The sequence below is a fragment of the Lygodium microphyllum genome, chromosome 24, assembly GCF_053477565.2.
Source record: "Lygodium microphyllum isolate KBCC chromosome 24, Lygodium_microphyllum_v1.1.10, whole genome shotgun sequence".
NCBI lineage: Eukaryota > Viridiplantae > Streptophyta > Polypodiopsida > Schizaeales > Lygodiaceae > Lygodium > Lygodium microphyllum.
Window position 1 is genome coordinate 30,011,792 of NC_141158.1, and position 13,191 is coordinate 30,024,982.

At 39.9% G+C, this 13,191-nt stretch overlaps 1 protein-coding gene across 1 annotated transcript in view; it reads right to left on the bottom strand.

The window, feature by feature from the left end:
• Positions 1–230: 230 nt before the first annotated feature.
• LOC148014947 (pfkB-like carbohydrate kinase family protein) overlaps positions 231–13,191 on the bottom strand; it is a 28,285-nt gene continuing 15,324 nt past the window's right edge. Inside the window, exons 3-5 of the mRNA XM_087665644.1 lie at positions 1,185–1,476; positions 946–1,098; positions 231–758 (exon numbers count right to left, since the gene is read on the bottom strand). Of these exons, the coding sequence (XP_087521770.1) occupies positions 315–758; positions 946–1,098; positions 1,185–1,476 (889 nt within the window). The 3' untranslated portion in view covers positions 231–314. The remainder of the gene's footprint in view (positions 759–945; positions 1,099–1,184; positions 1,477–13,191) is intronic.

Genomic DNA, 13,191 nt, shown 5'->3' on the forward strand with positions numbered 1-13,191 from the left:
TAAAGAGGCATAGAGAACAAAAGAGTTACCAATATTATTGTATAAAAATTCTTAAGCCTGAAATGCTGCTGCTAATGAGCATTAACGAGAAGTCCAAATGTGCATGATTGTTTTGCACATAGAAATCTATGAGACAAAACATGCCGAATTGCACCACCAATATTTGCATTCTACAAACACATACTTCGAATGCTCAAATTGCAGAGACCATTATGTCCTCTTCAGCACTGTTCACTCAGAATCTAATCAACATGCAGACTAAAGCCAAAAAAATACAGAATGTAAGTTTATAAGAGGATTCTCATAAGCATCCATCAAATAGGCTGCTCTGCAGAGTAAGGATGAGTGTCATTTGAAACGTCCACAGGAGCAGCACTGAATTCTGAACCACTCCACATAGAATTTATAAGAAAACCAAGGGCTTCACGAGATACTGTTTGAATAGGTGAGCGAATGGACAAATGACTGCCTTCGCCTGTTAAGTAGAGATCAGAATGAAGTCCCGTCATCCGCACAATTGTTGAATCTATCTGAGAAAAGACCTGCCCTGTCTCATCCTCCTGTTCTGAAGACCTAAGTATTTTCATGACATTATCTAATGTTGCCACGTTTCGCCCTGCTCCACACCCCATAGCAGTTGCAGCCCCTACAGCATTTGCCAAAGCAAGCGTACTGGCCACAGGGAGTCCATGGGTATATCCAAGTGCAATAGCAGCAGCAAAACTATCCCCACAACCTACAGTATCCACAACATCTACCTGACAAAAACAAATCAAAGGTGTCACTTGCCATTCAACTGGTTCAATAGGTTTAACATAGTTTTCAAAAGAAACCAGTCATTTCTCAAAAAGCAAGAAGCTGCTCTATCCAAGTAAATTATGTTCTATTGCCTCTCCAAGACAGTTTTCAAGAAGGGTTTACTCCATAGGTTAGAGCATCTCTTACTTTAAAGGCGGGCACTTGATATGTCCCATGTGCTGTGGCCATTAAGCATCCCTTTCTGCCCATTTTTATGATTACCCACTTAGTACACTGGCCCCTTTCCAACAACTGCATCGCTGAAAGAATGGGATCGGTAATTTTAGTCAATGCCTCTGCCTGCCGACAGCAAATTTAGTAAAGAATTAACCACAAGAAGCCTGGTAATCATGCATGGCCACATTTAAGGATAGAAAGAGATGCACCTCATCAGCAGTCAATAGGAGAACGTCACTAAATTTTAATAATTTATTAAGTGTTTGCTGTTGACCAATGCTTCCTCGGGATAAAGACATTGCACGAGGACCAGGATCAAAAAATACAGCACAGCCTGACTTGTAAGCAAATTCCACTGTAGAAGCAATCACTTCAGGTGAAAGCTCATCAAAAAGGAAGCCATTGCAATATAGCACTTTTGATTTTTGAATGATTGCCTTGGCACTTGAGGGTATCTTTCTGATCCAGCTGAATGCTGGGTCCTTGTTAAAATCAAATCTACTGCAAGCACCAAAGGAAAAATATAGAAAGCAATGAGAATATATGTATCAAGTGGAAAGCAGCTGGATCAGCATAAAGCTTAAATTTTGAAAAGAGTACAAAATAAACCAAGCATAAAAGCAAACAGTGAAACAAAATGGTTCCCTGGCTAATGCACCGAGTGCTTCCACCAATGACAATTCTCATGTAGTCATACCACAAGGATTCCCCACCCAGCCCCAAGCTGCCCCACTTGCTACACAGCCTGCTTTGATGCACACGTTGAGTCAACACTACCCTTATCTAGATCTGCCAACCATCCCGCCAATGCAGAGCTCTACCTACCTTGCAGCACCTACAACCATCCTCAATATGCCTAGTTTTGCCTTCCCTCATTTACTTAGTGGAACCACCCAGCCAGGATGTACTCATGTTTCAAGTCAATGCTATGGGGTAACCTGCAAGCTTGTCAAAACTTAAAAGTGGAAGCAATGATGGAAGCGTGTGATACTACTGAAATAGACTGCATAACACGAGAGAAAAGAAACACTCCAAAGAGAGAACTCAAAAGAATGTTTGGGAAATGGAATCCATATACCAAGACATGAGACAATCAAATATAACAGTGACTCACTAGCCAAGTGGGCACTAGCACTGGCTCCCTCTCTCCAACACAACTTGCAAGTAACAGAATATACTAAAAATGTATTTGAGGAGGAGGGATCCCGGCTATAAATAGTCAACAAGCAGGATCAAGTTGCTGAGCATCTGGGGAAAAGTTCAAACAAACAGTCAGCAAGCCAAAATAACGAACTGCCCATAAAACAGGGCAAAACAACTAGCGCCTATTGATCCATATAGCAAAAGAAATGCATAGCCTAATAAAACACAACTACACTCACACATGGACTAACTAATCTGCTAACACCCTTTGTCACGGGGACGTGAAATTTTTGAGATGCTTTGATCTTGCTAGTAACATTTGATTAATTTAATAAACATATGTGCAATGCCATAAAAACGCACACATGATGCACATGGCAGTTATTCATGGTCATAGGCCAAGGACCCTAAGAAAGTAGTGGGTGTCAAAGGCAAAAGTTGTGACAAGTTATGTCAACTGGGGTTTCGATGTCAGTTGGAGTCAATTTTGGCCTTGGGACAATTAATTGGCCATTAAGTGTCAATAGTGACACTAGGGACTAAGCGTTAATTAATTGACTAACGCCAATCTAAGGTTAGTAAAGGTTGGGGACCACTTGAGGTTGCAAATGGCCTAGCCAATTAAATTGTGGATGGGCACATTTAACTTTGGGCAGGGTCAAAAGGGCTGAAATTAATTTCCAGATTTAATTAATTCTGAAAATTTATTAATTGACTGAAAATTGTTGGAAAATGGGATTAAAAGGCTGCCACTTGGCAAAAATGCCCATGCAATGCTAGAGAAGGCTATTTGGGGCTGAGAGAGACTCATTCAATCCATTCAGCTTGCAAAAGAGAGAGAGAGGTTGCTACTGATCAATTTCTCGAGCTGTGGGAGGCCACTGGCAGCAAGCAACACCAATCCGGAGGTGCCAGGGAGCAGCCGACAGCAGTTTTGTGGTACCAAGGTGCTGGCAACAGCATTAAATTGCCTCCAACAACAAGCGGCTGCATTTATTGCAAGTTGGAGCAGGCAACAGGCAGATTGGAGATTTTTCTCACAAAGAAACTCTGATTTCTCTCTCGCCTCAGTATTCTCACACCTTCTCTAGCCTACCCTCTAGGTATCTCAACAATCCTCAGCCAACTGAAGAGTTTCCCAGCCAAATTTAGTGGATAGCAGTGAGAATTCTGTTGTAAACCCTAATTCCTTGTAAAAGTTAAGGTTTAGCAACCACCTTGGGACTCATGCCAACAAATAGAGGCATTGTACACTAAAATAACAGTTGAAATTCAAGGAATTATCAAGGATTTCGGATGCCGATTTGGGGCAGCATTTGGCTAGTTCGCGGTCCCATTTGTACAAGTCTTGAGTGAAGATCAAGGGGCAATTTGCCCGAATGATTTGTTAATCAGCCATGACAGCAAGGGGCTTTTGGATCGATGGAGGAAATTGAGAAATCTCAATTGTACTGCATCCAATAGCAATACAAATTTAAGAAATACCGCAAGGGCGCAACTTTTGAGGCCAACAGGGTGTCCAATGTCTAAGAATGTAATGGTAAAGTATGCATTTCAGTTTATGTTCATTAATTAATTGTTGTAATTAAGTGCTTGATCAAGTTTTACCATCTTCTTCGAGAAGAAAGGTTGGTTTCATGGTTCCGTTGCTAGGATACCACTCAATCCATTGACTTGGTGTACCTGAGGCACCTGATTGCAAGCCAAAAGCTTAGTGCTAGTGCTGATTTTGTGCTCAGCTGGGTAATTACAACAAGATGTCATCATATGGTAAGATGGAATCGAGAAGTGATAATGCCTTTCGGTATGGACATTCACAAGGGGAAGAAGAAAATGCAATGCCTAATCTTAGACAAGACTCACATGATGGACAGCAAGCTAAAAATGTTGTTGTTGGACAAGATGCAGAGCCTTCAAGGCAAAATGAGACTGATGACCAAGAAGGGGAAGAGAAATTTGATGATCAGTTAAAAAATTGGACGAGGATGACCACAAATCTTTGCTGAATTGGCAAAGGATCCTTAGTTTATTCGATTTTTTAATGCTCCTCACAAGAGCAAGAAGAAGCCACCTTTTACACCTTCGGGACAACAAGGTGCACTGAAGATAGTGCCAAAGCCTTCATTTGAAGCTCCCAAAGAAGCCAGTGAAGAAAAACAATTGGTACCCACGGGCAAGGTGTGCAAATACAAGGCCATCATGGAAGTGCCAATCCAATTGATTTTGGACATTCGGGCCTACATGCAATGATGGGGCAGTCCTGCTAGAAAAAAGATGCATTTGCTATATTTACATCGTGACCAAGACCAAAAGAAGCATTTGCATCACCAGCACTCATTCCTTGAGCCCATAAGCATTCAAGGGTACAAATGCATTATGAAACATGCCACTTTGTGCCCCGAGCATTAAACCAATGCCACTATAGAATTATGCACATTACCAGCTATACCCAAATACATTGGGCCTTGCACACCATGCAGTCGCTACTGCATATCATAGGGAGTTGTGCCATGCATTTTCCTATACAGTCCCTGTCCAACCATTACATGAAAATTTGTACTCCCACTAAATCATGACAACTTGACTCCCAAAGGGGCAACAAAAGACTATGATGAGGGTGAAAAAGAAGTGAATTCAGTGGTGCAAAAGATAGCCTAAAAGCTTTGATTTTCATTCAGTAGTTTGATGCAACCTATTGAAGGGGAAACTTCATCGAGTCCTCTAAGATTTGGAAGGCAACAACTTTCTTGAAGGGAAGTGCATTACAATGGTAGTCCACACACTTAATGCAAGAAAAAGCACCATTAATATGGATCCCATTCAAGCAAATGCTTACATTGAATTGATTGACAAATACTTTTGAGACGGACATCATTACAACTTGGAATAAGCTTGATGCAAAGAAATGCAAGAATTTAGAATAATACAATAAGAAGATTTGGGATACAATGTTGCCCGTTACTTCTGTCATCCAGTAGCCCTTCATGAGCAAGTGAAAAAGTATGTATGTAGACTGTCTAAAGAAATCAAGAATTTTTGCATAAAATCCACCATATCTAGCATGTATCTGCTCATAGAGACTGTAACAAACCTTTAGTATATCAATTGTTACCAAGATATATTGGCTCAATGATTTCAAATAAATTTTATGCTTATATACTTTGAAAGGTGATTTCTATTATTTAAGTGTTTCAAGAAATGATTAAATGTTTATCTTTCTATTTAAGAGTAGAAGGAACACCCTGTAAGTATACTTGGATCCTCATTGATGAGATGTCCACCAAGAGAAATTAAAAGTTTAGTCAAGCAATCAAATTGACCAAAAAGCTCAGATAACTAAGATTTTTACACTCACATAGTCACATTAACTAGAAACCCGTATAATGACTAATTTCAAAAAGTGAAACCAAATGCTCATGATCGAAGAAACAAACCATGAACCGGTGAACCTATATAATGAAGCTCTCCAATAGCTACATTTGACAACTCTTGAAATTTAGAAGATTAGTATTTTTGGAAATTCTTAACCATTTCAGTGATTTGTAGAGTATAAGATTTAGGAGTTTTCTTTCTTTAAAAAAGTAACATATGGTATCTAGAAGAGAACATGTGTCATTTTGAAGAGACGTATTTCTACACTTATCATTTTCAACAAACACTTGTCATTTACAACCTCTACTCTTCACTTTTGAGTTCCACGCCCTACATTTATATATTGGAGGTCTCTCTTTTCATTTGGAGTAAAGTCTCATGTTAAAATTTCAACCACATGCTTTATACTCTCTTATCCATCTCTCATCCAAGAAGCACTTTTTACTTAGTTTGATCTAATCCAAGCACTAAAGAAGAAAATCAGCTTATTGTCCGAAGTTTGCAGAAATTAGGATTTCAAATCTCTAATTTTCAAAATTGCAACAAATCAACCCTTTTAAATATGGTTCAGGCACTTGATACACGTGGTTTGTTTCAATAAATTATTGTAAAGGAAGAGGAGCCGGCTCCCCTCAATGTGGTATCAACTCTCTCTCTCTCTCTCTCTCTCTCTCTCTCTCTCTCTCTCTCTCTCTCTCTCTCTCTCTCTCTCTCTCTCTCTCTCTCATGATTTTTATGGTGATAATTGATCGAATTGGTTAAGTTCAAAGTATTATCATTCTCACATTCTTCCCTACACTTACAGAGACTACTGCTCCAGCTGATGCTTTGCTACATGGAAATGTTTCGGACTTTTAAGAGAGTGGAGAGAAGCCAAATAAGAAGTTATCAAAGGTTGAGAAAAGGGGCAGATCTGAAAATCAGCCTAAAAAGAGATCAAAACAACAAAGAGGGGGCTAGAAATCATTAGCACAGCATTTGTGAACAAGAGGGTCACATTGCAAAGGACTGTCTCAATAGACAGCAAGCTAGAAAATCAGAAAATCAAGGAGATCCTAAAGGTAAGAAGTCTAAAACATCCGTTGGATTGGTGTCCGATGTTATTAGTGATTAGCCCCATCATGATGCTACTGAGTTATACAAAACATAAGACAAAATCATAGATTAGCATGCATTCATCTTCCTTGATAATGAGACATGCCAACTTTTATCTCTACAAACATAGCAGTCCGTCTACGCATCAAAGAGAATGAGATGAAACCCATGGTGGAAGTTGGAATGACATGCAATGGCCATGTAGAGCCTGTCACACTATCACGAGGACATGAAATTTTGAGATACTTTAATCTTGCTAATAACATTTGATTAAGCTATTAATCAAATGTACAAGGTTGTTTAGAACATGTGATGCACATGATAATTATTTCATGGTAGCAGGCCAGGAACCCTGAGGATGCAATGGCTGTAAAAGGTAGAAGTTGTCATAAGTTGTACCAACTTGATGTCAATTTTAACCGTGGGATAGTTATTTGATCGATAAGTGTCAGTGGTGATTCTAGAAACTAGCATTAATTGATTAATTGAATAATGCCAATCTAAGGGTCAACAGAGATTGGGAATCACTCCAAGTTGCAAATGGCTTAGCCAATTTAATTATGGATGGGGACATTTAATTTTGGGTAAGGTTAGAAGGGCTGAAATTAATTTTCAAGCTTATTTAATTTTAAAAATTAATTAAATAACTAGATAATGCTAAAAAATGGGTTTAGAAGGCTGCCACTTGGCAAATATGCCCATGCAAACAGAGAAAACGTTTTTGGGTTAAGTCTCAACCATTCAATTAGTTTACAGCTTTTTTTTGGGAGGGGATGGGGGAAGAGAGAGAGAGAGAGAGAGAGAGTTGCTGATCCATTTTTTTAATCAGAAAATAGCAATTTGCTGCAGAAGACAGCCATTTGGGAGCCTCAACATGCAAGGGACAACACGGAGTCACCTTCCATAGGGTGGCAACAGCATTGCTGATTAGGTGATAGCATTTTGGAGATGCCTAACAATTGATGATTGCATTAAACGAGGCTAGAGCAAGCAACTGACAGAATTTAGGATTCTCTCGCAAAGAAAATCAGATTTCTCTCTCATCTTGGCTTTCTCTCACCTTCTTCAACCCATTCTCAAGAGATCTCAGCATTTCTCAATCATTTTGAGCATATCTTAGCCATATTTGGTAGGCAACTGAGAGATCTCTACTGTAAACTCTAAATTTCTACAAAATTTAGAATCTGACAACCACCTCAAGACCCGTGCCAATTGGTGAAGGCATCGTACATTAAATTCAGCACCTGAAATTTGTGTAATCTGATGAGTACGAGTGGAAACAGAGAGAGCACGCACATCAATCAAGATGCTAAACAGTGAGAGAGTATGAGAGTGAGTCAATGGATAGGTGTGTACTAGTGTGGCACACACAAAGAATAAAAGAATGTATTTATACTTACGGTATGGTACACTTACACCTACTAGGGTGAGTTCACGTGTGTGAAGTAATATATACACGAGAGATACACAGAAGAGCGTAAATGACCTTTACACCCAACGACCTCCCACTTAAAGGTCCTAAGCGAACATTTAACCGACTCCCACAAGTCTAATGCAATGCTCATGTTGAGCCTCTGCAAGACTTTTAGTAAGAACATCTGCAAGGTTATCCTGTGATTTGATCTTAGTCAAGGTGACGAGACCATCATCCAAAACCTGTCTATTAAAATGATATCGAGCATCAATATGTTTGGTACATGCATGAAACATGGCATTCTTAGAGAGACATACTACACTCTAGCTATCACAACCAAGCACTGGAGTACACGAAGAAAGACCAAAATCCTTGACCAAACGACCAAGCCAAATAGCTTCCTTAGAAGCTTCTGTGGCTGAAATATATTCAGCCTCTGTAGTACTCAGTGCTACAATTTTCTGCAACCTTAAACACCAAGAAATAGCTCCACCAACCAAAGTAAAGACATACCCACTGGTAGACTTTCTAGTGTCAAGATCTCCTACCATGTCTGAATCACAAAACCCCTACAGCTCTAGTGTACCTTTTCCATAGCATATACATTTGTCTTGTGTACCTTTTAAGTATCTAAAGATACATTTCACTGCTTCCCAATGTAGCTTGCCAAGGTTAGACATGAATCTACTAACAACTCCCACCACTACAAGGGCAATGTCTGGACGAGTTGCAACCATGGCATACATCAAAGAACCACAAGCTAATACATAAGGTATGCCTTTCATCACAGTAGCAATTGCATCATCTTTTGGACAAACAGCTTTGCTAAGCTTTATATATGGTGGTAAACACACCAAGAAACTTAGCATCAGCCATATTAAATCTGTCAAGTACTTTGCTAACGTATTTGTCTTGTGAGAGATACAACAAGTGATGTCTTCTATCTCTTTTAATGCACATGCCCAAAATGTGTTTAACTGCTCCGGCATGTTTCAGCCCATATAAGCTGCATTTCAGCTTACAAACTAAATGCTCTTTTCCTGAAATAGCGAAACCTTCGGGATGTTTCATGTACAACTCTTCATCCAGGTCACCATGAAGAAAAGCAATCTTCACATCCATCTGATCCAACTCTAAATCCAAGGATGCAGTGATAGCAAACAAAACACGGAGCGTAGTCATCTTCACCACCGATGAAAAAACCTCTTTGAAGTCTATGCTTTCCTTTTGTGTATTAGCAACCAAACGCGCCTTGTATTTGGGCTTCCCATCAATACATTTCACCTTATAAACCCATTTGTTAGGAATAGCCTTCCTATCCTTGGGCAAAGGTACAAGCTCCCATGTGTTGTTCGCATATAGAGACTTCATCTCTTCCTGCATAGCAAGCTCCCACTTTCTCTTGAGCAAGCCAAACTCTATATCCCATCTCTCCCTCATTTCCATATCCCATGAAGATGCCCTTGATGGATTTCATGTCTAGTTTAGTCCTTTGATTTACAAGAATATGCACAAAAGCATCACAACCAAAGACACGCAAATGGTCATATGAAGCAGGTTTGCCAAACCAAACCTCTTCAGAAATGTCATTTTTCAATGCACGATTGGGAGAGCTATTGCACACATGAACAGTAATTTTAAGAGCCTCTCCCCAAAACTATTGTAAGAGATTAGCTATGGACACCATGCATCTGACTCTCTCACAAAGTGTGCGATTATATCTTTCAGCCACACCATTTGATGCAGGGTTGTAAGGGGTTGTCAACTCCCTCTTAATGCCATGCATCTCACAAAATATTTTAAACTCATTAGAGATATAATCCCCCCCATTATCCGTTCTTACAGCTTTTAACTTAAGCTCTTTCTGTATGGTAACAAAGGCATGAAATCTTTAAAAGTATCAAAAACTTCCTTTTTGCTTTATAATACATACACTCATGACTTTCTACTGAAATCATCAATATAAGTGACAAAGTACCGTGCACCCCCATGTGAATTAACATGCGTAGTGTACACATCTGAATGTACTAAGTCAAGAGCATTGGACTTCTTAACATCACCAGAGTAATAAGGAGACTTCACATGTTTTCCATATATGCAATCATTACAAAAGTCAAGGCCAAAGCCTTTTATATCAAATCTCCCTAAATAGGAGAGAACTCGAAAGCCTTTCTGGCTCATATGACCAAGTCTTTTATGCCAAAGTTCCATCTGTGAATGAACTTCAACCACAACCAAAAACTTGCCCAGGTAATGTTTTACAATGCAAATAATACAAAGTCCCCTTTTTGCTACCTTTAACAATCAGCATAGAGTCCTTGTGGACCTTCCAAGATCCACCACCAAGTAGTAAAATACCGTCTTGCATCAAGCTTCCCAACTGATAGTAGACTTTTCTTTATGCTAGCAGGTACATATCTAACATCATGCAAAATCAACTCTTGGCCATTTTCAAGGGCCAAGTGAATGGTACCTACACCCTCTATTTCACATGCATAATTGTTGCCCAAGTAAACCTTGCCTAGGCAACCTTAAGTGTATTCAGAAAATGACTCCAAAGAGGGAAGGACGTGAAAGAGGCACCACACCGTTGTATCCATACTTGAGATAGCCTATCATGAGCTGAAAGTAAGGCATCAATCACCTCCTTTTTAGTGATGTGCATATCACATGCTGCTGCCATAATATCTGCATCAACAACACTAGATGCAACATTTGCTCTTGCAACTTCTTTTGAGAGAGAGTTGTCATCATCTTTCTTGTCATCCTTCTTTTTCTTTCTTGCTCTTTCTTATAGTAGCGATAATCGGGCTTTATATGCCCTTTACGTCCACATTGATAGCAAATGACATCCTGTTGTTTGCCCTTGCTTTTACTCCTACTTTTGCCTTTATTTCTTGCATTACCCCTCTTTTCTAACGTGCCTCTAAGACGATAAGCTGAACCACTACTTTCTCCACTGAACTTTCTTATAATCTCCTCATTGAGAATGGAGCCCCTAACACCATCGAAGGTTAAAGCAGGATTGTTGCTCAATGAAACAACCAAAGACTCCCAGCTATCAAGCAAAGTCATCAACAAGAAAATGGCCTTCAACTTATCATTGAAGGGCTGTAAACCAAAGTCCTATAACTGGCTCAAAATCCCTGTGAAAGCACTCAAATCCTCCGATGCAAGCTTAGACTCATCCAACTCCATGTTTACAAGCTTGCACATAAGGTGACTTGATTTACTGGAGTTGTATTTTCATAAGTATCCATCAACTTTTTCCATATGGCATAGGCTGTATCAAGACGCTTAATGTCTGTAAGTACATCATCAAATACAACCATTTTAATGTATGCAATGGCCTTGTTGAGTCTAGCCCAATCCTCATCTGTCATAGCTGCATGCTTGACTTCCAAAAGAGCATCATCACAATCCTTAAGAAACAAAATGCCTTGCATCCTGTCATTCCACAAGTCAAAACCAGTGCCATCAAATCTCTTGATTTCAAGAAGGAATTTAGTGTCACTGCTGCTTGAAGCATTTGCAGCCATTGTTCAGCAATGTACCCAAAAAAAAAAAAATTAAAAAAAATGCAATTTATAATAGCAAACAATGAGCTGAATGTTCAGTTAATATCAGCCCAAATTTTCAGGCAATGAGAGCAAGGCTTAATCCAAGTACATGTACAGCAGTAGAACTGATGACTTTCAGCAGTATAACTGAAATTTCAGCATATACTCAAAGCATACATCACTTCCAGGTGACTCCCACTTCAGCAGTATCACCAAAAGTACATTTGCAATAATCCCAGATCTGCTAATGATCACTAAGACTGCTGCAAAATGACTGTTCAGCAATACATCAACTCAATGGAAGCTGCCCAACATATGTACTATTGCGTGTGTGACCAAGTACTTCTGATACACAAAAGAAACAAAGATTCTCTACAATTTCTTCAATATTTCACAAGTGGGAATGAATCTCACTGCTTACAATACCAAGATTCCATCAACAATGTTTCCAATGTACATTTCAGACATCATTTTTGCCAAAATTCTCAAATTTCAGCAAAACCCCCCAAATTTTACTAACAAATGTAAACCGATTGCTTCAGTACATTGTCCCGAGCATCAAGTGCAAGCAAATATTGCATAAATTTCACGAATTCTGCAAAAGCCCCAAATTTCGGGGTCCAAGGGTGCACAAATTTCTAAGAAATTGGCTCAACCAAGCAAAAATTTCACTTGCATCTGAAAATCCCCAAATTTTCCGAGACCCATGCACTCAATGTCTGCAATTTATGGATCAACAATCACTAAAACATGTGTCCGGCACCAAATCTGGGAAAAGCCCCAAATTTCCAAGAGCACATTTGCACAAATTTATGACCTATGCTTATGCGTGTGAACGCCTGGAAAAGGAGGAATTAAAAAAACTGAAAATTTCAGATTTAATGAAGGGGGCTGTTGACCTACTCGTTTGGCTCCCGTCAACCTAACACATGCTGTGTCAGCCACCTGGCCTCCCTCTCCTGTCGCCCACCACGTGCGCCTAGCCTCCGTCTGCTATCGCCCGCACGCTGGTCGTGTGTTGGTCAGCCCGTCAACTGGGACTGGTCAAGCTCCCGCCTGGCACGTGCCTGCCTAGCCCCATGTGCCAACCCGTCAACTGTCGTGCTTCCACCTAGCGCGTATTGATCCGCCTCAGCTCCACGTGTTGGCTCTCACCTAGTCGCGCTCCTGTGTGTTGACTACAAGAGTCACCTTAGTCTCTACTACCTATGTGTCGTCTGGGTCTGACGACTATCACTGCCCGGTCGAGCTTGCAACTGGCAACTACTACCTGTGGCCTGCATGAACCATCGTTAAACAAAATTACAATAAAGAATCGGTTTTTGATCCCTCAAATCGATGATATTATGGATAGATTGTAGGGAGTAATCATAATGCAAACGTATAGATTTGAAAAGTGAATATCATCAAATACGCATTAGATCAGAGGATGAGCCTAAGACAACTTTCAAGACATCTTTTGGGTTGTATAAGTTTCTTGTCGCGCCTTTTGGACTTACAAATGCTCCTGCCACTTTTAATCGAATGACGAATCACATCTTTATGCCACATAGAGCATTTGTGGACACCTTCTTTGATAACATGATTGTCCATTCAAAGAATGAGGCAAAGCATAGAAAGCATTTGGGCATT